Raw genomic sequence first — 26865 nt, 5'->3', positions numbered from 1 at the left:
AATTTTCCTCCGACATATCAGTTATACTGTTGGCGTTATATAAATAGATGTTACTATTATGTACGACTTTTGTATTGACTTTAAATGCCTACTGAATTTCACATAGGTTCTGAACCATCATCTAGCCTTATAGAGATTATAAGATATAGTATATTTAAGTTAGTCTTCGTGTAAATAGATCAACTTACTGGAGAAAAATTCATAACATTTCTGTGAAAATTAATTCTATTGAAGTTTCCTAAAAGGATTAGATGTGAATTAATGATCGTTTGCTGACTATAAGAGAAAAACCTAATGACAGCAGGGTGGAAAATGCAAATCATCCAAGTCCAAATCTTGTGTATCAATTAAAAAGAACGGCTTACTTTTGGTTCACTCAGATAGATCTCTTTACAAAAGAAACTATTAAAACCACCGTGAATCTACATCTTATGTTGAAGGCCACTTATTGAAGTCGTACAAATGGACTCGCTATGACTGGTTGATGAACGAGTGCACTTACTATTCTACTTCTCATACAAGCAGCCTCGCACACTTATTCAACTCGCAACGCATGCCATCTGTTTTAAAACCCAATCGTATGTTTTATAGAATCCAATCAACTGTTTCATGTATCACAAAAAGTGAAATGGTTTTCTGTCTCCAAGATCAGAGACCGTCATTAATTGCCGTAGTCTCTTTTAATCCAAGACTCACGTAAGTCGTATGATTTCGGCTTTTAAATTGTAATTTGGTTCACCCTCTGGCACTTGGTCGATGAGGTTGTCATCTCCAGCTGCAATTTCTTTAGGAAGGGCTTTCAGTATATGTGCATCCTTGGCTGTCTGTGGGCGTATTTTACTAGCCGAAAATATAGCTTCTAATTGAGCAAACCAAATTCTAGGACTATTTGCCCGATATGGAGTTGGGTTTTACCCAGCTATTGTACTAATGGTTGTGATAGTAAGTTCAGATAGTTTGAGGACATCAGGACAACATTTAACAGTGGTGTTCTCTATGTCCATGTCTTCAATCAGGTACGTTATATATAGAGGTAACAGTAGTTGTAGCACAGTAGCAGATGAACAAAAACACACTGAACACGCTATTACAATAATAAATAAGATAAACAACGGCTCACTAAATAATTGTGGCGGGCCAATAAAAATATGAATATACCTGGAATCATTTAACAAACCAAAGCGTATAAAAAATGATTTGGCCAAACATAGCAACAAATATATGCAAAACGTATGAGCCACTTGTTTTGGTCGAAAAGATGCACCTTCACAAGTCCAAATATATATCCACGATCATGAAAATATGTAGAATTATGGTCTTTTTCGGTACTGGCACATTAGTCTTTGCCATGATATTAATAAACCTAACCACAAATCTGTAGATTTTTCACAATGAAACTACCTAATCTACAGTATCATATGTGGAAGTCATATCATTTTCTAAACCGACTTTTCCTATGTTGACGATCAGCGTTGTGATGTCTAGCGTTTATGAAGGACATGTTTGAACTGGGAAGAGAGTGTTGTATGCAATACAAAAAGAAATAGGTTATAGTGCCCGCACCTGCATGACTGAGCCATGCAATTTCGATTGGTTATTGCCGCATCCACCATTGTTGACTTTCTGTGGTGCTTGAATGAACCAATGAATTCTTTTATATTGATGACTGCTTGATTTCGAATTCCAAATGCAGTACATTCGTTCATGCTCGTCGAATACTTCTTGGTTAAATTGCGTTATTGCTGGGATCACTAGTGTATACTATAGTTCAAATATCTCGAATCACCACATTGGAGTCGCGATGGAGCCTGTGATGGGATGGTTGAACATACATTCAGATTTTAATGCTTTTGAGGATTACAAGGTGGAGTTCGAAATCTGGGCCATGACCGAGGAAGATATTGAGTATTTTAATATTGTGGCTTGTTTCTTTACGCTCATCAGGAAAGAAGCATACAGTTTAATAAAGACTTTGGCATTTCCAGATAAACCGATTTCAGTCCCTTATGTAACTCTCAAGCAACTAGTACAAATTTAGAATGAAGCAAAGGAAAAACATTCGATTAAATGACTCGCCGGAACATAGGGAATTACACTACTTGACTACGTCGTCGCAGTCCAATACATAATCAAGGTCATTCAGATAACAATTCACTAAATTGTGAAACAGTTAATAATAATAATATATATATAATAATAATATATAATATATATATATAATAATAATAATATATATATATACAGGCGTGATCAGATTGATATAAAAGCAACATTTAATGTAGAGAACAAACATGAAATATAAGAAAGTTTTATGTTTGCTGGATTAGTAATTGATAAGTTGTTTGTACATGGCATATATCACGGCAAGCCAAGTTAACGAAGACGAGCACAAGTTTGTAGATGCTTGTTCTGTGGCAAGTTTCACTTATGTAATTCATGTGCATTCCGTAATTCTGAGTGCTTTAAATATGGTAAAACTGGACACATTCAGTCACTTTGTAATACCATGGTTCATTTCGCAGAAAATAATGCTAAAATTTGCGATTGTGATCCTATTATTTTGGATGATTCTAATGGTCACTTATCTTTATCCGAGACTTGGAGAAGCGGTATAACGTCACATAACAGTCCAGAATTGAATGAAGCCCAGAATCAATGTGAGACAAAAGTTTCTAATCAACCAACTTCTTGTCAGATTTCTCGTGCTATTGTACCAGATATGGTTCGTCGTAATAATTCATATGTTCCTGATGAAATTTCTCATAACTCTGAGAATAATATGTTGAATGAGTCACATCATGATCAAAAACCGGGTTCACTTCTGGTAGATGCTGATTTTTCTAATGATCCATTGTTCTCTAATGAAACTCAATAAATTTGGGGGAAATATTTTAGAGAAATCAAATTCTGATGTCCAATCAAATGCTATTCTTCTTCACAAGAAATTTACCTCTAGTGATATTCCTAGTGAGTGTGACGAATACGTTCGGAACGGGTCGAATTCTGGTCACATTTCTGATGTTATTGTATCAGATGTTAGATATTCTCACGAACAATGTTTGTTGAGTAGAATCATTAGTCAGTGGTATGATGAATTAGATGGAATAGCAAGTTGCCCGAAGTAGTCAGAGAACCAGTTGGCCCAGATTGCACAGACAGAGAATCCAAATCAATTCCAAGATTATCCTAATGAGTACGAGACAGATGCATGTTTTCCATTTGACTGTTTCACAGGTGAATCAAGTCTAGACGAATCACGTGTGTTAATTACATATATCAATGCATATTAATCTCTACATTCTAATATGAATAACAAAAAGAATATGTATCATAATTTTTATGCACGTCAAATTCACATGATGGAATGCCTCAAATTACATGTAGGTGTGTACCCCAAAATACTCACATATAATAATTGAAGTGTGAGATTTAAGAAGATAATGCGATTTAGGAACGTCAAAGCTGCCATAACACTGCGATGTAAGGACCCTACATTATTTTGTGGGGGAGGATAGTGTTGGAAAAGCTATGATGCAAATTCTAAATATCAGTGGTTTCATTACACAACCGACATGATGATTGAATGCAATTCCATGAATCGAGTGGGTCTGTTCCGATTTTGGTTGTTAATTCTAATACTAACGAGTGCATTCTAGATAATACAGAGTCTATATCCTATACACTGTCAGACAGACGTAAGATGAACTTAAAAAGAAGACTTACAATCGATTACAAACACTTACACTCCAATTTGAGTTGTGGTGGATGTGGTGTTTATATGAACCAATGACTCCTTTGTATTGATGACTGCTTGATTTTGAATTCCAAATACAAGGCATTCGTTCGCGTTCATCTAATACCTCTTGAGTAAATTGCGTTGTTGCCAGGATTACCAGTTTATACCATAATTCGAATACTCAAAATTATTACACCTCTAAGTGCACATGTTGAATGCAAATGTTTTCGGTAATTATATGCATGGCTTCAAAGATCGTTTGGTTAGGAACCAATGCCACTACAAATATAGGAAGAATAATTCTGTGGAATGTCAGATATAGATTCAAAGTTTTCGTGTGTAATTAAAAGGAAACATGCTAAATGGTGTGAGCTAAAACATGAGGAACGGTATTAATAATAAACAAATAACAAATGTCATGCAAGGAAGTTAGGGCGAGGTTGTGATACACCAAAATATATCGATTCCAAGAATAATGGCAAAGTCCTTACGAAACGATGTTGTGTTAATATACCAAATATAAACTTTGCACATGAGAAAAATATACATAAATTGTCAGGAATAGGCGTGTTCTAGTTTCTTTTGGTTACGTAATCCACAATTATAAGTGGTTAGTATTTCCGACTATAATTGCTATAATCCGAGATGTATATCCAGACGAAGCATGTAATGAGGGTATCACTGTGATCTGTAAACATAGACAGAAAATATACTACAGTTCTGTTACCGTAACAGTGGATAATTGCAAACAAGAAGCATATGTGTGCAGCAGTGCATCTGTGAGTGGTTCTCAATGTGTCATACTATGGGACGTTCAAAAGTGGAATGGAAGATCAAAGATAGTGTTCCTTTAAACGACTAAACATGCAGAACTCATTCGCAGTTCGAAGACGTCTCTACGCGTAACACCTTCGTAATCGAAGTATGCCAACCCAGTCCAATCAGAAGTCAGAGATGAAGAGGTTCAAATATATGTTTGAAAGGCTACCGATATATCAGGAATTATTTGGTCTAAGCTGGCTAACGGTTGTTAGCGATGCGGAGCACAGTGTACTCACCCGTGATCTGATGCGGATGCGTGACCGAGAGCCTTCAGCTAGATGAGTCCTTTAAAACTAATCAGGTCAACACCAAATATCGAAAACTTACAGAACTATTAATTTTGGGGATTTACCGCTGCACAACAATTTGTATTCAATAGTGGTAATTGTACAAATTACGAGAAGTAATGAAAGAAATGCAAGTAATAGCAAACAATAATCACAAAAGTCCACAAGGTATTTATGCGAACACGTATAGCTAATGAACCGTAATCATTAAGACATGCGTAAAGTAAACGAGAATGATGCAAATCAACTTTTAAAAATTATTTAGGTAATAAAGTGTTTTCATAGGTTGAACAGAGTTGTCAAAATTTGCAAGTAATCGCAAAAATTGTAAACAAGCTAGGTTTATTTCAACCACCGCCTATAATCCAAGGGCAGAAATTCCATTGCGAGAAATATCATGTAGATGAGGGATTCTCATGAAGCACTTAATAGGTTGAGTCAATACTGAGCGACCACGTTTCACCACTACTAATAAGACTTAGTGTACTATATCCGATATCTTCATAAGGACCCAAAATATCACTGAATTTTTAGGACCACTGTTCTATTCCTGCTTCTTGGTACAAATCCACAGCATTAATTGAAAATACTAGTGATTTGTTGCTACATAGCATGAAAGTTAGTCAAACGGAAGCCTCTATTCAGTCTAGAAATGTTTGAAATTATTTCAATATTGAACGGTTTTTAGGCGGGAGTAAAGTCTGTGTTGTTACACATCTTTTTATCGGACAGGGGATGTAGTTTACTCCTGAACATTCTCTTAATAGAAAGTAATCACTCAAACTATTGTTGACGCCCTTTTAATTTTGGTTTAGTTGCGTAAGATACGAAGTTTCATCATACTGGGAAAGTCATGACGTCCAACTACGTTCATGGTGGTGCAGGGATCCAGAACAGTATGCTATCGTACACTTTGAAAAATCTGTCACTCGGGTCCAATCAAATTGCTCAGGTAAACGCGAATAACTGACACTTTACCGTTGTTATTTCTCGAACATGTCCTCGTGACAGATGAATGACCAAACTAACTCATTGTGTATGACTCCACCAGCTACGCAAATGAATTTTCTTCGTCCTATTCCTGGTGCATCTAGTGAGGCTGCTTTCCCAAACACACATCGTTCAGCTTCTGGTCGTACGTTGGGGATAGCAGATTTCCTCTCACTGAATACTACTCCAACTAACAGACCTTCTGTATTGTCCACTGTATCTATTTCGAAAGCATCACTCGCTCCCCAAAATGGACATCCGACGAGAGCTCCTGAAAGAGTGGCTCTAACGTCGAAAGCAGTGGTTCCGGGAAACCATGGATTTGCCAGCATGTTCCGTCCCCGAGTAAGTTAAGTCATCAACTATTATCACGTAAGTCTGTTTTAGCTCAATCAAATGCCATCCGGAATGAAATTATTTTATTTCACGAATTTGTCAGCCACTTACAACCTATGATACTTTTAAACCAAGTTTCTAGGTAGAGTTCAATATATTTATACGAATGTATTTAGTTAAAATTTAGTGTGAAGTTTAGAGTAAAGGTCCAAATACAATCAATTAGGTTGTTTCACTATAATGATACATATTCACATCAATTTCTAAGTGAATTGTTTGTACGAGTAGAGAGATCCCCATTTGTAATTTTGATTGTGATGCTTCAGTCGTAAACGGCCAATACGAACCTAGTGAATCAAAAAGAACTTATTTTGTCCTATTCAACCCCTAGTTCTTGCTCTTTTCATTCTACTAAGGAAAACCACGCTCAAAGAATATTCATTATTCATCACCATGTGTTCATATTGTCTCGAAAAAGTTAGTATTAGAATGCTATACTAACCTTATTTCCTAACTTATGAATTTCGCTCGAATTGTTAGTTTTCCATTTTATTAATCTGTTGCGCTTGCTAGTATAGTCATTTTAGGTAGATACAAGCAAAAAGCAATGCTTTGTTCGAACATAAGGTCGTTGGGAGTACCCAGCTTTGCCAAGTGGCTGACACATTTTGTCCGTCCGTCTTCTCTTTCAAAGAATTACTAACTGATAGTAAGAAATGTGAGTTGCACTGCCGGTATGTTCTTTCTGTTAAGATAGTATTTAAGTGTCTACAGTCAATTGTAATGCTGATTATCCTCATACTTAATTAACTGGATTTTTCTCACACAAGGCTTAAAGTGACATGCAAATGTTAGTTTAATGAGTACGTGTCAAAACTGTAACTGATTAATTCAAGTTGCCCTCATCCTTTGCACCATTCCCTTTGTTGATGAACACAAATATTCTTCCACTTTACTTCTATGGACATCATAAATACTTTATCTGGTTTTGTTAATCGAACTACTTGTCCCGAAGAAACTAACATAAATCTTATGGCGACTAGTCGGTTATTTAAGCTTCTGTGCTGTACAACTAGCGAATTCTTACATGAACTGGTCGTATGTCACTGTAACCAAGACTATACCATTTGAACTGATCGTTTTAGGATACTTCGTTTCTTATTGAGATCTTGGGACGCGTTTTGATGGCTTCGTCAAGTCTAGATTGGTTGCATATTCTGTAACTCCTATAGAAAATCAAGTGAAGAAAGTAAAGTCATGTAGCAGCATCAGAATAGTTTATTTATTTGTTGTAGTCATGATAAATCTTGGTAATGCTAATATCTATTGGTTTAAAGCTATATTCTTCAAAATACTTACTATGAACCACTCACTGTATTTAAATAAGCCATCGAGAGTAATCAAACCATAACACAACGTATGATAATTAAAAGATAGTGTATTGATGAGAAATATACGGTATTCAAACATCACTCCTGTGATTCAGAGACATTTATTTCACCTAAATACGTCCAAGTCAAAGAGTTTCAGCGTTAGGAATGATTTTAGTTCTGGTTAGAAGTCTACTAATGGTTTAAGTTCGAATACCCTATGGTTATTGCTAATAACCTCAACAATATTTTTCTAAAGTTGGTACTATTCCCATAAAGTGTACTAATTCAGGTTTTCACGTCTTTTTTAGGGTCCTGGTGTTTCTTCTTCCCGTGTCCTTTCCAATCTACCAGATAGCCGGCAGATCCCTTCAAACTCTGAGATCTGTTCATCGTTCTTCTCCAACCGATTTGGCGGCACAGCCAGTGACGGTCTTACAACGGATAGAATAAGTCACCCAACCGTCACTCACTCTAACTCACCTACATCTCCATTCGACAATATGTTGACCTCTACACATTCGTTTGAAAATTTCCTGCCATCAAGTTTAAGACAATTAACACAGTCTGGACAATCTCATATACAAAATTCGTCAGGTCCCTCACTAAACCCATGTCAGTCTGATACTCCACTGCCTCCCGAAATGCGACCTGACATTCACCTTACCCCTTTCAGTGACTCCCAGTGTGTTCTTCCTATTACTGCCTCTCAATTCTATTCCAGTCATCAGTTTGAAAATACAAAAAAACTCCAGGCCTCTGGTAGCCTTAAAGTCGCCCCCTGGATTCTTGTCCCACCAGTTCCTGAGGGCACTGCAGCTCATATGAGAACAGGAAGAGTTCATGAAGCTAAGCCAAACTTGTTCAACAACCCTTCATTTGGTCCCATAGTAATTGATGATGACTTCAAGCACGTAAGTTACCATTACATGTCTTCAATTTTTTTCTTTTCTGGGATCTTTTATTATCAAACTCACAAATTTTATCCTTTATTTCAGGCCCTGCACAGTAAACTTCAAGCTTGCTTGTTCACGGCTGATGAGTCCACAAAGGAAAGTAAGTGATGTCGACTGGTAATAAAATTTTGTAAAAATGGATGAATTATAATAGTTTAGTGAAACAGGATTACAAAGAGACTTTTCAAAATATAAGATTGCGTTAGTACTGCTATTTATTAGAGATTTGTTAATCAAGAACAAAATCCAGAATCCTTTTATCTATTCACAGACATAAGTTTAGTTACATTCTTCACATGCATGCTAATCGCGTCAATGCTTCAGTGTACTGGTAGCCTTCTAGAACAGTACTTTGTTCAAGCCTGTTGGCCTTCTTGAGGCATAAACAACCCACCTGGCCTCGCTGCCTAACTTTTTTCCTGGGTTCTCCTCGACAGTTGTTGTCAGGTACTATTTATGGCTCTCATTTCTCCCTCCAATTTCATGCACTGTATTCTCTTATCTGTCTATTTTCCTTTTGCCGTACGGAACCCCAGTTACGGCTTGCCTAGCAATGTGATTCGATGATTTCCGTAAAATGTAACCTGTCCACCTCCAACATCTTTTCTTAATTCTCTCCTCAACTGGCAGTTGGTTTGCTTTCTACCAGAGTGTTATTGCTGATGGCCTGAACGGTAGGTTTGGAGTATCTTGTGTAGATAGCTGTTCATAAATACTCGCACTCTTTCGATGACTGTTGTAGTAGTTCTCCAGGTTTCAGCTTCGTGCAAGAGAACTGCTGTAATGTTAGTGATAAAAATTTCTACTTTAGTCTTGGGCGGTGGATTTTTGAGTTCCAAATACTCTTCAGTCACAAGAATACCGCCCTCTCTTCGTCAGTGAGTCCCTTGACAACTGCGTCAGATCCTTCCTGTTTGCTAATAACGCTTCTCAAATACATGAGGACTTCACCTCTTCCAGAGCTCGTCTGATAAGTGTGAGTTTAGGTATCCCATCAGAATGGTCAGATGTTTTCCGGGGTATTTCTCTCCGATGAATTTCGCTCTCATTAAACTGGTCCTATAATCTTTTCTGTTATCATTAGTAGATGCGTAGCACTGAATGACATTCATTGTAATTGTTTTGTTTTTTGTTGTATAAGATACCTTACTCTAGAGCCATGGGTTTACCATCCTATAAGCGCTCTTTGAGCTTCTTTGCGCAGCTTAGGTGTCACTCCTTGTACTTTCATCGTGATCACAATGCAATTTCAGCTCATAAATCCAGATTGTGTCCAAATGCTTTCATTTATTCCTATGAGAGCCAATTTGTACCTTTTCATTTTTGGCACTGTGTAAATGACCTTCACAGTCTCCTACATTGTCCGGACATTCTACTTACCTATATTAGTTGTTGCTTTGATTGTCAGAAAGGCACTAGCCTCACGTTTTACAAAGAATCTTGGTTTTAGTTGTTAGGCTTCACAACTCTTTTCTATGTGGATCCTCCCACTACCAGGTCATATTTTAAATGGATTAATTTGTTTACTCTGCGTGGTGTTTCTTGCGATTTTTTGACGAGATGGGGTTTGTGGCCCTACACTAGACCCTTTACCCGAGCTTGGAATCAGTAGTAGCTCTATAGGGGCTTCCAAATGTAGTTATATGGAATCATAACTTAGTAGTTAATAAACTTGACTTTCAACAACTCTGTTGCATGTCTAAACATCGTTTTATGGATTAAGGATTGGACTAGGAAATATAGCGTCACTAGCGATCACATAAAATGGTACTGAAAGGCCGTATTTTATGAGCGAGAAGAGCCCGAAAACGTTAACATTTGAGATTCATTCTTTAGAACCCCTGTGGCCTGTCGAGATTTAAGCCTTCACGTCGTACTGTAGGTCGTGTTACAATTCCACACACCAGGCATGATTTATCATTTTTTACATGAATTTATTATTTGTTACTAAGGCAGTTGGTCACATTAATCATGTGTTTGGTCTGTATGCTGGTTCTCAATCGAAAATAATGCTATACTCATTTATTGTTGTTATTATAATTATTGTTGCTACTCATCCCTCAAGACCTACAATTTTCCTCGAAAATAATCAATTTAAAGTAAATGGAACTCAATTACTACACATCACACTGTTATTTAGAAAATATATCATGCTTTTATTTCAGAAGGTTGTAATGTTGTAACTTGGCTGTTTAAGCTAAAGTAAGTTGAGTGAAATCAATCTGTGATTTGGTGTTTCAAGAACCTTTTAACTCTGATTTCAGTTGCCGATTGTATATATGATCAAGGGAAACCATTCTTTAGATCGTCTCTAAGTATTTGCAATAATCGACTTATTTTCACAAATAAGAATAGCATTACTTCATTTGGATTCTAATGGATCACTTTCATTAGTCAACCACAACAAAGTATACATTCTGTGTCCTAGAAATAAGGCTGCAGCACGAAGTATTATTACAGCATCAAAATTAATCTTACACATTTAAATTACATCGTACTGATTGATATTTTGATTTCTCGAATTACATACATTGTAATTTAAGTCCATTTATAAATATTATTAGGGGATTTAAAATTTTACTCTTTAATAATAAAGTATTCACTGACAAGCCCCCAAATGTCCTGGTACGGCCGAGAGTGGGGAGAGTCTGCTCTCCCTCTCGAAATGCTCTCATATGGCCACGCGAATATATATCCTCTGCCAGGGAAGTCCTACTCACTGCCTTCTCGTGGCGGGGGTGTTGTTCACAAAAGTGAGAGGACGAAAAGCGAATGCCTGTCGCTTTAACCGGGTTAGTGGACACGGAGAGTCCACCTAGGGGAGTTGGAAAACCCTGATTCCAAACCAATGGTGCACATGGGCTCCAGGATCCTGAAGGAACGAATGGCGTATGAACCAATCGTTGGTCACCGGCTACCATGGGACTGCATCTCCTTACGATGCTCCACTGCCTTGTGGACTAGACCTTTAGGTCAAAGGCTCCGAGTGTGGCCCCCTAAGAAACCACCTGCTTCAGTCTGGGCACCTGGGCAGTATCACAGCCCTCACACAAATCGAATGAGATTTGTGAGGCGCATATTTATCTGGTGCTTCCTTGTACCAATATTTATGTGTTTAAATAAATAAATAAATAAAATTCACTTACAACCACGGTTTTTGATTATGTAAGCTAAAGTCGTACAGAGGTTTGGTCTTCTGGTGACCGATGTCTTTGTCCATTGAGTTAAGATTGTGTTTAGACGAGTGTTTGGTAAAGATCTTGATGCATGCATAGCTCTGGTAGTGTTGAAAACGAGTATTTCAAAATCATTTCTAACGATCCCATTACTAGAAATATGTTACCGTAGCCTAGGTACTCGGCCACTTGTAACTTTAGTTCATTTTAAATTTTTGTGTTTTATGTCAAAAGTTTGCTTCTGGAGATAGTACAGAGTTTACGATAGCTTAAATTAGGTCCCTTTTCCTGGTAAACTAATACTACCTTATTAGTCGTGATATTGCGAGTCTCACCTCACTTCACGCCCATACGTTTAAAGCTCATTTGTTATTTGACCTGAAATATTCCCAATCGGAGTGAAATACATTTGCGATTCTCATTATTGTTGCTTTATGTGAAACTACCGTCAGTGCAGTTGTCAATACTTTATAACCTAACAACTAGTTACTACTTCATTATCTCTTTTTCGACCTTTCATATAAAAACCAGTAATTGGCTCAATAACTGTTGCGTGTAAAGTTATGCCTAATGCACTAATTGGATTTATTTATTCAAGAACCTGGCTTGTTGTACAATGTACCCTTACATATTTAAAACCAATGGTAAGCAAAAGCTGAAATCTCATAAGTTACAAAGGAAAAATGAAAGGAATGTTTTGTTTTGAAAAAAAACAAATTAAAGACAGTTGGAATTTTTTCGTTATTTTAACTTATATTTATTTATTTAAACACATAAACATTGGTACAAGGAGGCACCAAATAGTTATGCGCCACATAAATCATTCGGTTTGTATGAGGGCTGGAATACTTCTCGGTCACCCAAACCGAAGCAGGTGGTTTTCTTACGGGGCCACACTCAGAGCCTTTGACCTAAAGGTCTGACCCACAATGCAGTGGAGCATCGTGAGGAGGTGCAGTCCCATGGTAGCCGGTGCCCAACAATTGGTTCATACGCCATTTGTTCCCTCAGGATACTGGAGCCCATGTGCACCATTGGTTTGGAATCAGGGTTTTCCAACTCCCCTAGGTGGAATTTCCGTGTCTACCAACCCAGTTAAAGCGCCGGACATTCGCTTTTCGTCCTCTCAATTTCGTAAACAACACCCCCGCCACGAGAAGGCAGTGAGTAGGAATTCCCTGGTAGTAGTTGTATGCATGTGGCCATATGAGAGCATTTCGAGAGAGAGAGCTGGCTCTCTCCACTCTCGATCGTACCAGGACATTTGGGGACCGTTATTTTAAACGACCTAGTTTATTTGATGAATATCAAGATACAAATCTATTAAATAAAGTGATGAGTAATTTAAAAGAGGGTGATTACTACCATCACACATAATTCAGCAGTAATCAAGTAGAGGACGTAATATTCAGCAATATTATATCATCTAATTTTTGTACGAAAAGAGAACTATTTGTTCTCAGCTAACTTTTACTGCATGTGCTTATTCACTTTTGCCCTAACTTCCTGTCCCCTCAGAATTACCTCGTAATCTAGGAGCTTACACTGACGTCGTTCCTCTAGAAGTTTTAGACCAACCAAGAGTATCAGTTACATTTGGCCTTCCTGGAGTTTGTTTTAAAGCTTGGTCTCCTCGATTTAATCGATATATGCTTCTTCGACGCATAATTTTACCACATGATCATGAAGCAGCTTTAGCACCTGATGCTTTTTATTTAGCTAAACAACTATCTGATTTAAATCATTCTGCTATTGTTGGGTTTCGGGATGTATTTTTCACTGATGCATTTGCTGATAACTGTAAGTCTACTTCAAACAACCACATATCACTATAATAATATTTATGTAGGCTGTATGTTAAAATTAATGAATAAATAATTCCCAATACAAATATTGTACTCTTATGCTTACATTTAAAAGATTTTTAAGGAGAGATAAATGGTGGCTATCAGTGGAATCCAGGACGCATGTTTCGCCCTATCTGGGACTCAGCTGCATGTACTTGCATCGAGGAGTTAATGCTCACTCTAGAACTCCGGGATGCAGATACATGTGGCCAACGAATTCCAGATAGGACGAAACATGGGTCCTAGATTCCACTAATAGCCAGCATTCATCTCTGCTTTGAAATGCCTGTGACTTAGCGGCAATATCGAGGCGTACGCAGAGAATTTACATATGCCAAAAAAAACTCATCAGTATCAGTTTTAGGCATCGATGGAGAGAATAAAAAACCAATACATATAAATTAACAAGATTGCTTGGATACGTGATCATATAATTGGTGGCTTTTAAAGTATGCTCTTAATAATATATTCTATGACGTGTGAAAACTGGAGCAGTTTCTCAATCGTTCAAGACTTAAATCTCATTGAAATCATGAACTGATCTAAGCTAGACCACCATTGAGAACCTGGAAGAACTGGGCGACTGTTTCGTCGTAGTATGTGACCTAATTTTCAAATAACGGACTGCAGATTCCTTTTCTTGATCTACTTGTGAGCAGTTGACAGTATTTCTGATCCCCATATGAGAAATGTAAGTCACAGCCTAGCACACAGACACGTTCATTTACATATTTGCTAGTTTACACTAACATTCTATTAACTATGAAGGGGTGTTTCATCACATTGTCACAGAGATAACCTAGAGAACATGGAGCATCTATCTTTTCTAGTGTTAACCTCAGACAAATTAGGAATATGGTTTCAGAAATTACTTCACGATCTATAATGTGTATCAGAAAATAGCAATCTAAATTTTAGTAGAATGCCTGAAACAGATGCGAATCTGTTCCAACAAACTAACTAATAGGTTTTATTACGTTTCACTTGTATTATGGTGGTTTACTTTTATTATCATGACAACTCACTGACAGTATAAAATGCTCCTCACTGGCTATTTATGAAACATTTCTGTATTATTAGATATATTCTTATAAATAGTGCGCACAATAATATAATATTCCCTCAAATTAATCTACTTGTGCTTTGTAGCGGTTATCTTGGTTTATGAATACATACCTTGTTCATCAACTCTACAACAAATTCATATGAGTGATCCATTGAAATTAACTAGTTTTACTTCGCCTTTCAGTATTGGTCGCTCAGTGTTACCCCATAGTGCCATAAAAAGTAAGTTTATTAATATCAATAATATAATAAAATGCAACATTGAAACTATTCATATATTCTTGTATTCGACTGTATGGTTACATAAGCTGTATTTAGTAGATATAGAGATTGAAATTTTTTTACTGTAAGACAGTTTGGTTATTCCTTATCCAGCACAGGTACTTATATAAGATAAAATAAATCCGAAAAGGGGAAATATCACATAAAAATTCATCCCTACAAAAGTACGACAAATACAGATGCATTTGCTCTTCACATTCTTTCGAATTTTAAACACTGTATTACCCACTGTTATGATTTCTCTCATTACAATCTAGTTACTCTTACTGCTTAGTACTCTTGGACGTTACTTCACTCGAAAAGTCCCCAAATCAGAACACGGTTAAACAGAAACGTAATTATGTTCCAAACAACAAGGTTGGATGGAATTGTGAATCTCAGTAAGAAAAACGTCAGTATATTTATTATTTTTACATAAGAAGACTCTAGAGTCTTCTCCAAGTCTCTGCTAGCTCTGCTTGGTTAGGAAATAGCTAATCAGCGTGCCTCAACACGTCTTTACGGAACATGTTTTCATCCAATCTATATCCTGCTAACATCCGCCATTTATTTTTCCTTTATGTTTTAATAGCTTCCCGTTCACTTTGTGATCTCTGTTCACATATGTTTTAAATTTAGTCCACACTGTCTTGGTAGAATTCTACAATATTGTTTGTACCAGTCTAATTAAACTTTTAGATTTCTGTTTATTATTTTCGTTTACATATTCTGCATTCATTATGTTTAAATTTGTATTAATTCTTAAAAATGTTAAAATATATATAATTAACTTTGTATCTCTATGTGTAGCCGTTCTTTTGGAAGTCAATAAATATGTTTTGTTGAATGCTTGTTTGATTTAAATCATAATTCATTCTTCTGGGATTCAGTCAGTCATTAACAAAATAAGAACTGTTACACAAATGTACATATCAGTGCAAGCTATCATATTTCATGTCAACACGACAAAAGAAAACTAACGAGATAAAATTAAAAGGTTAATGATAGTGGAAAGTAAACACTTTAAAGAACAGTCGAAAATAAAAGTATAAAGTAATGATAAAATTCAAAGTGTAGGGAATATAAAGGATCAGTAATCGTGAACTAGAATGATATATTTTGATCCATTTCACCTGAAGTCTCCGGGAGTATATTGAAATTATATTACAGACCTCGAAAAAAATGTCTGCACCTTCCGATATAGCACAAACCAAAAGTAAAGAACTGTCGAGATTGATGCTATGCCTTGTTTTCATAATATCTAGCGTATTATCAACTTCTATGCTGACCAGAATAAAGCATTGGAGCAAAAGGCGGCGGATGGAGATGAGTAACATATGCGACAACCATTAAAGTTTGTAGAGTTTCAAATCCCTGCATTCTATCCCGACAGTTCAGCACCTTCACCTTGTGGTTGCACTATATACTCTGAAGAACCTTTAGTCATGTACTGGATTATTAAATTACTCACTTGCCTTGACATTATTCTGTTTCTTTTTTCTGTTTTAGATGCTCCATCTGATCTCGGAATGCCCCATGAGTCTGTTATGTGGTCATATTTAATCCAATTAACCAGTGGTTTGCGTTTTATTCACCAGACGTTTCACCGATCATGTGGTATACTGGATCCTACTAAAGTGTTATTACAAGACGGACCGCGGTAGAATTCTGTTTTTTAGTCCTAAAATTTTATAATTTTATCTTTACATTTTTTAAAATTTATGTCCAAATGTCACATGTTATGTGTGTACTACAAACTTATGATGATTATGATACCATACATTGTTTACTTCGAGTAAATGGCAATCACACTAGGAAATTACTTTATTTTGGAAGGATTACAACATAAAAGAAAAATCTGTAGGCCTCTGTGTTGAATTTTAAAAATATGTGTCTAACATCCTAGTCTTTGTTTAATTACTTTGGCGGGTTGAATTCCTAACATCGCGCCTCATATTCATCTGACGTCGAACCTGAATGTTTCTACTTGTTACTCAAACAAACACAAACACACTATTGGTACTATTTGTCGATAATTTTCGTACTTCCGATTAAAATTATATTTAAAGGTATGTAAAGTTGTTATTCTTTTCATTGCAGGTAACTGTATATTAAAGCAAATATTGTTGAGCAAAACACTGCTTTCTCAGTTTTTTTTTAGACCATTTAATTATATGAAAGCATTCCAACAGATAAATAATCATTTTTAAAAAGGAACTATTTTATAACACTAGCTTACTTCTACTAAATGCAAATTTTCTGTGTGATTATTTAAGTACTGGATCTTCAAATATCTTTTTGTATCTCCTTTTAACAAAAAGTTCAATCAGTCAGTCATACGCAATGTAGAACTTGACACATTTGTACATCGTTTTGAGTTGCGACATCCCTTTCTAACAAAACTTTCGTTTGTTATTGTAATCAGACTACCTCGATTCGCTTTTGAATTACGTTTTGCTCAGATGTTAAATAATTTTATCTACCACCTATACAAATTTATAAACTGCTAATTATTTTCCTTCTAATAGTTTATTCTACAAAGAATACTGAACAACAATATTCTCTTTTCCGCACTAACCTGAAAGTAAAATTCCACTTTACTATCTTCTTACTTGGTCGTCGTTCTCTTTTAACACATCAAAGCGACATATGTTTATTAATTTACTGGCTTGTTAGAGTCAACGAAAGATTCTAAGCCAAGCAGTCGAAACGACTTTCAACGGTTAATACAATAAGTGAACGTGTCTTTCAGTCCTAAGCAATATGAAAGGCTTGCGTTTTGTTTGGAACTATGTAGTATTGAATAAAGTATATCGAATCAAATTTATTCGTTGAAAATAACCTATCTTTAATATTTTAAGCTGAGATGGATAATGGTTAGCAATGGAATCCAGGATGTGCGTTTCGTTCTATTTCGGACTCGTTACGTGCATGTATCTACATACCAGAGTTAGTGTTCACCCTTTGGCTCGAACCCAGTACCTTTATCTTTAAACGCCATCGCTTTGTTTACTTAGCTACTGAGTCCAGATAGCCAATGGCTTGTGTAATATGGTGAATTTTTAATTCTAATTCATACACATTGGTTGTACCTTATGCTTGTAACTTACTGGCAATATTGAGACAATTTACATAGGATGCACGTATGCCAAGGAGAGTGTGATCGATTACAGTCCCAGACGTCAATGAGAAGATCCAAACAATCTATATGTATGATTTACAATCTCTAATAGCTTCATAGACAACAATTTACTAATAGGTCTAGTCTTATGTTTATTAGTTCATATGTTTAAAAGGATATAGGTCGTAATGTAATAGGTTTCTGTCATATTTCATAAACAATTTTCTATGTTTCAAAATGTGAATTAAGTCGAATTAGTATAAATCTAGTTTGACAGTAATTTGTTTTTATAAGTTCATCCTGTTTTGCTAAATAAACTGTATAGTATTTAATCATTTGCTTTATTAGCTAAGTATTATGTAACTGTATAGCAGTTTGGTCGGAAGAAAATGACTGTTGGTTGTTACTAGTGTAGTAACTATCCACTTAAAACTGAAATTATACAATTAGGATCTATTTATTTTGTTTGCTTCAGTAAGCGTCTGTTGACGGCATAATAACATATATGAGAGTTGTAATACCTATAGACAAACAATTGATGCTCTGTCATTAAGTAATGCACTCACTTTCCTAAACATAAAATTATGTAGCTTGTTATTTCTTTTTCCATCAACTTCTTTCTGTATCTTTCCATAGTTTGCGAATCAATTGTTTTGGTTTAAAGGATATTCTGTTCTATTCTGCACAAGATACTAATTTAGTGGAAAGTCAGGTATGTTAGTAATTTTAATTTTATACTTACATATATAATATCGATCAGAGTAACAATTTAAAACACTTGTCAAACAAGTCCTGTAACATAGTTGATCGTGGTGATAACCCGAAATTCGTTTGTCTGAACCAACCCATTGTCAAAGTTCTGTTTCAATTTCTATCATCATTCAATTTTTACCGTTTTTATTAGAAGAGGTTAGTTTTTTCATCACCCAATCACAATGGCTCGTTACCTTAGGTATCATTGCTTAAAGTCATTTACAGTAGCGTATATGGTATTCGTCCTTAAGATTCCCCTAGATCTTGAGTTTCATAGTTATCTCATATTTTTTATCCATCCTTCTTTCTTTAGCCAAATTCTATATGTTAATTCACTCTTATTCTTATTGTCACTACTATTATTCCGGATTCTTTAATATCTGTCTCATTACTATTATCTCACTGTGTTCACATGATGCAGCAACTTGGCTCGACCCGTACTCATGCCTAGTATTACGTTGGTTATGTACTAAACGGCATTTTTCTGTATTGGTATTTGCTTATTGAGATAAATGTTATATTATACGCAATACATATCGGTTTGCTATTATTAAATAGTCCCGAAAAGTTCAAATAAAATGGTTGTGCATGAAAACGCCAGATATTTCTTAACCATAGAAAATTATTATTATGCACAAATATAAAAAAGTAAAGCTTTTTAAACTGTGAAACCACTAATAATCAGTCAGTCAACCACAACGTAGGACCAGGTACATATATGCGTCGGTCCAAATTACCACTAATAATACTGTATAATCGTGTTTAAACACTTAAACTAGTGACTGATTCATGATAGTTAATGCTGAATTTTATCCAGTTTTATATACACGTATGTTTTAATTTAATTGACAATAAGTATTTCTGTAGGGTCTTTATTACTAATAACTCAACATTTTACTTTATAGGCAGATGACTTTATACAACTTGGCAAATTAATGATAGGAGTTGCTTGTGGTACAGTTGCAGCTGTACAGGTTAGTGAATATTCTTTACCTGAAAGGAATTCATTTAGTATGCAATTTTTTGTTATCTAGAATACCATCCTTGACATATTTTATTTAACCCTAGTTGTATGCTCCCACAAATCTGTTCAACTCAATAACTACTTGATATGATCAGCTAATTCCTGGAAGGTACCAACCCAGGTACCTTTCTTAGTTCATTAAAGATGCTAATTTGCTTTTGATGTTACTGACTGATCCTGTTGGGCTAGACGGTAGTCTTGACGGCTTGTGTTTTTTTTTCTCATGGCCCACAATAAGTTCAATATATTTATGTGGAAGGATTTTCATTAAGTCACAACTAGTATATTTAATTATCAAGACAATTAAAAGCCTTTTTCAATTGCGCCTTTGGTTGAGGTATAAAAGATTGTGAAGTCAATTTTTAAACTACATCCTAGATTACTTTAAATTAACTTCTTATGTGTTATCCACAAAACTTAACACACTTTGTTTTATCGCAATTTCTATGAGATCATAATGATCGTTTCAGTTTTTCACAGTTTTAATTAATTTATTTATAAAGGCTAGTCAACGAGCTTCTTCATTCAATCTACTTCAACGTGCATATCGACCAGAATTAGTCACTCTTATTCGAAGTTTAGTATCAGGACAGATATCAGGAGCAGATCAACTAATGCGAGCTACTGCACCATTTGCATTCGATCACTTAACAAGGTTATATGATCACTCAGATCTCTTGGAAAGTCAATTATTATTGGTGAGTACGTTATGTAAATGTTTAGTTTCTTCGTTACTGTAATTTGTATCTGTTACAGTTCAAACAGTCTATTCACATTCCATAAAAATTATAGACTTTTTTCGCAATCCTATAACTGCTAGGAATGAAAAACGATGCAATAATAAGAATAAATACAAATAGAACCTGTTTGTTTTTGACATGTATTATAATACAACTCAATAGTTTGTTGTTATACATAGATACTGTCTTTGTGATTGATGATAACTGGTTTTGGTCCATAAGCTCACATGTACAAGATTTCGTATGGTTTAATATGTCTATGTTTCATGTATAATTATTACCGTATGTTATCACACTATGGATTTGTCTTGTTTCGTATTTCAAATATTGAATTCATCAATGATTATTACACATGAACTCATTTTGTTGTGATATAATTTTACAGTATTTTTGCTGCTTAGCTGTAGTCTTTTTTAATTTTAGAGACTTTTCAACTTTATGTTGTTCTTGTTAGTATTGTTTCTTTTTGATTTCATAGGCTTCATTTCATTTGTAATCGTGCAATTTGTTAATATATACTGAATACTACTTTCACCTAGATATTAGTTAACAATGTCACCCAATTTATTGATTTTTATGCTAAAATAATATGTTTAAGCCTTGTTAGTTTCTATAATCTACTCCACTCAAATTTTATGGCGTAATACTATTATTCAATAAGTCATATCTTATGTGCTAAAGTGTTCTGTGACTTTCTACAAAATGTAAAATTATAGTTAATAGTTTTGTGTATTATACACTTCCAAAGTGAATAGAGTATCCAGGTATATATTCTCTTAATGATAGGCTTTCAGACTATTACTATTCAAATATTATAATATTTAATGTGTTTACATGTTTATACATATTATAGTATGTGTCTCAACTCTCAATTTATTCATCAATGATGTTAATAATTAAAGATAACAAGGAAATATAAAACAGAATGCTGTGAATCTTGATTCTCTGTCTATTGACACTCTTTATTGAGAATCGTTTTGCAATTAAAAGCTTGAACAAATTGTCTTGTTTAACTAGTTTGTTATATTTAAACTTGATATACGTTACCTACCTTTGATTAATTGAATAACAATGGTTAGTTGCGTTTGGAAACTTAATTGTTCCCTAGTTTCGTAGTTCTAGGCTCAATAGGTGTATAGATATTATGATTATTGTTTAATGTAATTTATCAACTATAGTGAAAAGTTTACTTCATAAAACCTAAGAAGAACAAAAATTCATTTAGACATTTAGCATACTCGATGATTTCATTGGATTTTTTAGTTTTGAATTGAACAAATAGCAAGTAGTAATTCGAGAATATTCTCCAAGTCTTTGCAACCCAAATTAGTTACAATGAATGATTTTAAGAAAGTTGATAGAAAAGTTATAATTTTATAAATAATAATCACCTGTGCAAATAAAACTTACGATAAAGCATATGACATCAACTTCCGTTTATATTATTTAAAGCATCGTTTTCTTAACCATAAGTTGCTTATCTATCTACGCAATTTTTTCGGCTTGCTAACCGCTGAAGATTTTGAAAATTAATTCATTTGATATTATTTAACTACACATGTTGTCTTCAGTATATTCGACATTCACATATTATTACTCAATGTGTCAGGACTTTGCATATACGAAACAGCAATATAATTAGTTAATTCACTTGGCTTTTGAATGTTAAGTCGGGGGTTTAAACACCGCTCCACCAATTTTGGTTTAAGTAGTTCTTACAGTTACAGTGTGTGAACCCTTGTGAATAGAACATGGTTTGTACATAAATTTATCAGTTTTGATAGATGATTATTTTAACTGCTTTTCGTAATGACAAATGACACTGTAAAGTATGGTTACATTGTGTCGTCGCTTACTACTCACTTTAATGTCGATATATATTTTAAATATTTACAAAAGTCACTCATAAACCATTCTTTCGATATATCATTTTACTTTTTAGGAACTGGAATGTGACAGACTTTTCCGACTCATCTGTAAACTTCAGTCTATTGTGGAGCGTTGCGAGTGAGTGTATTTTTTTTAGCAGGTATTTCGTTCATTTCCTTTGGGTTGAAATTATTTCAACCGCTTCTATATTTCAAGTAATTTTTACAAACAATTCTTTTGAAAACATTCTAAGGTTACCTTATTTTATTAATCCTACTTTATGGTATAGATTAGTCGATTGTGTTTAGGATTTTGTTTATATCTTACTTATTCCTGATAACTGTAATAACTTATCAATAAATTGTGGAATATTTTCTCACCATTCTTTTTTTCATATATTGGTAAATTATAATTCACAATCGTTTTTAATCACCTGTTATGCTTTATAAATGCTGTTTTTGAGATGTATTTCACAACGAACAAGAATGTTTCTATTCAGACGACAAGTGTACTACCTACCACAATTGATAACAATTTCAGTGTTATTTTAAAAATTGTCGAATCAATCTTTTATTATTCTTTAGTAATTTGCCTAGTTGTGTTTACCTCGGATCAACCGGTAACGTTACTATATAGTTGTTAAGATTCACAGAAATATATGCTACATTAAATTATGTACATCCTACCTCATTAATCATTATTTAGTGTTATTGTTTTACAATTTATGAATACTTCATGTAATAATCCATCTTAGTTATTGTTGTGTAATAGAAAAATATATACAGTAGGTATTATTTACTTAAGGATTGATTTTGGTTTAATACATCGTTCTACTTACATTCTGTGTGTAAGTAAACATTTGAATGTGTATATCAATTGACCGTTTTGTCTGTAAATACATGTGTTGTACAATTTTTGCGGAAGTTATTCCATTAAGTATGTTCTTTTATTTAGAAATATCAAGTCATCCATTGTCTTGAAAAAAGTCATTAGCTATGTCTGTCCTCTTATACAATATAGTCAATTGTCGAATGTCATAATATAATCTTATGTCAGATTGGTCAATTTTTTGTCGAATTATTAGTTATCTATGTAAAGTTAATTGTTTGTTTTTCCTTAATTTTCTGTGTATTCTGTTATTGCTATTCATATAAAATGGTTTAGTTATCTGTTAGGGACAAATTGATGTTCATTACTACAGCGAAATCCATTTATTTATAGGCTTTCATTTCATATTTTCTACACATGAGTTGTTTTCACCATGCCAGAAGATAGTTTTTTGTAAAGGAAGAGATTTAATGCCACTCCATTATTAAGTTCTAGGTCCGTGTAAGCGGTTACCAGCCACATTTTGACATGTGAGCAAATGATACCACTTTAGGCTAACCAAAAGCGGTAAATAGAACTAAGCTCGAACTTGTAACTTATTGGTTAAAAGTTATGTGCTTTCACTACTACTAAGCTGTCTCTCCAGTGAAAAAATCCCCTACTGAGCAAGCAACTATTATCTCCTTTAAACTAAAAGATAATTAATGTTATTGTTATTAGGAAGATAGTTTTAAACCTTTAATCTGTGTTGCATGATATCATAGGTTTATCTACAATGCTCACCTATTTTAAGTCTTAGTATTCATCTAATATCAACAAATATTGAACAAAGTGACTTATGGACTCGAACTTGAGCGAAGACTTGTACTAAATGAATATTTAAATGACCATGCATCATTCATTCGATGAACATTCTGAATATTTAGTGTCAGATATAGTCTTTTTGAAATGGATTTTACAATAAACTCGTAATATCGACTGATCATTATCAAACTTTGAGTGTTTTTGTGGATAAACATTGTCTAGTTTTTGATAAAAATCATCCTAGAAATATCCTTGCAACTGAGTGGGTATAGATTTTTCGAATAACTTTCCAGATACCGTGAAAATACTTTACAAATGGAGTCAATAAAAGTCATTTCGGAACCTGCAATCTTGTTTTAAAGTTGATAGTTCAATCCAACTCTGCAAAGATTAGGAATACTCTTTAAACTGATAAAGTACTATTTCTCCACAAATTATACAATGTCAAACTAATGCGTTATTTCCCACAATTCCTATTTTTTGACACACCAGAAAGTACGATGGTCAGATTCAGTTGATTATATGTATTCAGAACCAACGTTAACTTTTATACCAATTTTTCAGGATTGTTGTAAGATACCATAAGTAAATAATATTTCATTTCCTAACTGTCTTATAGTCAGGGTACTTCCCCAGAATGGTCTGAAACAGGTGATCGTTATATGTTGAAATTATTTCGAGATTTCGTATTTCACCAATCCGATCCCCTTGGTGCTCCATACTTAGATCTTGCACATATTATTACTACACTGAACAAGGTACGTTATTTTTCATCTATTCAATAGAATTATAGGTACAACTACATTTTTAGTCAATAAATATATGCTCTGCAAATAAATAATGATATAATTGCTGATAAATGTTTTCATTAACATTAACCAGTATAATAATACCATCTTTATCTGTTAATAAATAGAACTTTCATGTATTGGGTTCATTTTAGTGTAAATGCTTCTTAATACAGTATATATTTTAACCTTCACATTCAATTATAATTCACTTAAATAGATAGAAGTTCAAACATTGTATTATTCGAACTGACCAAAGGTTTGTTAATTGAAGATGCCTATTTTTTTTTCAAAAATAAATGTAATTTGTTCATATTGAAGTGATATAAACATTCTCTCACTCTCTCGTGACTCAAATTTGTCAATGTTCACATGTGTTAAGTTGAAGTCTTTTTATGTTTATGTCACTATGATGACATGCTAAACAAAACCATTTAGTTGGTATACTGACTGTTGTTTAATGCTTTATTTTATTCAGTAGTATATTTCACTTATCGTCCATTCGATTACTTTATGAAGTTAATCAACAAGTAATAACCAATGGATCGATTAAAAAAACACTTTATGGAATATTAGATGACATTCTTTGGAGTGATGTTAACCAATAATTTGTGTAATACTCCTAAATTGGTATTTTGGATTGCCTGAAGTCTAGTTCCCATTGTGCATCATCTCCAGTCACCTGTTATTTGATTATTTAAGCTGACTCAATTGATGATTGGTAATACTATTACATATTTTAATATTCCTATTCTTCAGTGTATGTTCACCTTGTAAAATATTTTTACTTCTTGTAAATATGTTTGACGTTTGATCGTTTTTTTCTAAATCATACTATTCTAATTCAGTGAAGAAACCATAGTATTTTTGGGTCAAAGTTTCATTTCGCATAATTTCATACAAGTTTTACCTCAGATATTAAGTGAGAAATATTAATATACTGTATTAAAATGAAATAGATTAGTAAACTTGACCCCATATCACTTGCATCTTTATGCGACACGAATTTTTTTTTCATTGTAATCACTGGATGATAACTTCTGTTGATTTATTTGTCCCATTGCCAAATCTATTTTCCATTGATTTATAAAATGTGTTACTTCTGATTTTTAATCCATTATCTATGTAGAGATAACCGATTTTTCTTTCAGGTCGAAGCTGCTTCACCTGAACGTCTTTGTCTAGTCAGCCGTGATAGTCAAAATGTGATTATTGTCACCTATGCAGATATTAAACAATGGTTAGATACAAGCTTTTCTTATCTAGTGGATAAACATCGTCAGAGTCAATGTGAACTACAATTAACACGTCAACGAAATGCTCGCCAACAACAACAGGAGATCTCCAATCCTAGAAGTCAACAATAACTGGAGTAATCATAGTTATGGTAATAGAGTGATGTCTTTATGGAGGTGTTAAATTATTTTATTATTATATTTGCATATAGAATTGAATAGACCCGAACCAAAAGTTATTTAGATATTTAACATATTTTAGTTATCTTTGTTCTTTTCTAATATGAATTATTGACTCGACATTTTTTTATTAGTCACGAAATTTTAACCAACCTATACATAGTTACCTAATTGACAGCGAATTTTGTTTTGATCTACTGTTGAATTGTTGATTTTCCACTAGTTTCTTTAGATGGAAATTTAATGTAGTATATTTGGATTATACGAATTATTAAACTGAAACGGAAAATGCAGTTGTTCATTTCTATCATTGATTAAAATTAGTTCTATGACTGAAGGTATTTCTTGGTGTAAAACTTCGTTCAAATGGCTTCTTCAGTATCGTAATTTGAGTAAATTAAGAAAAATCATCTGGATTACTTAATTGTTTTTTGTCTTTATACTTTGACTCCATAGATTTCGTTATTTTGGGCCATAAAATCATGCTCGAAGGCGATGCACATGACATTACGTTCGATATATATATATATATCTCATATGTCCGTCTTCCGTTGTTTACACTTGTGAAGCCTTCTGTCTAATATTTTTCTCTATCCTTCTATCTATCCATATATATATATATATATATATATATATATATATATATATATATGGTATCATTTCTGTAGTAAATTAGA

The 26865-nt window shown here is 34.1% G+C and overlaps 1 protein-coding gene across 4 annotated transcripts; it reads left to right on the top strand.

Annotated features, from left to right (window-relative positions):
* Positions 1–5536: 5536 nt before the first annotated feature.
* On the top strand, positions 5537–26140 carry Smp_064020.2 (hypothetical protein; the record flags this gene model as incomplete). Of its 4 annotated transcripts, none has more annotated exons than XM_018796783.1 (13): positions 5537–5615; positions 5661–6180; positions 7853–8455; positions 8540–8597; positions 13192–13473; positions 14670–14807; positions 16356–16506; positions 18604–18679; positions 19626–19694; positions 20248–20442; positions 22427–22491; positions 24605–24743; positions 25925–26140. In XM_018796783.1, 12 exons carry the CDS (start codon positions 5857–5859, stop codon positions 26138–26140), a joined length of 2316 nt encoding a protein of 771 aa, XP_018651891.1. The 4 variants fall into 4 exon arrangements, with proteins under 4 accessions (XP_018651891.1, XP_018651892.1, XP_018651890.1 ...); XM_018796781.1 differs by lacking the exon at positions 13192–13473 and having other exon boundaries at positions 5584–5615; positions 5661–5797; positions 5857–6180; XM_018796782.1 differs by lacking the exons at positions 5537–5615; positions 13192–13473 and having other exon boundaries at positions 5857–6180.
* Positions 26141–26865: the final 725 nt, after the last annotated feature.

Source organism: Schistosoma mansoni, chromosome 4, assembly GCF_000237925.1.
Source record: "Schistosoma mansoni strain Puerto Rico chromosome 4, complete genome".
NCBI lineage: Eukaryota > Metazoa > Platyhelminthes > Trematoda > Strigeidida > Schistosomatidae > Schistosoma > Schistosoma mansoni.
This window is presented reverse-complemented; position numbering and strand designations above follow the sequence as displayed.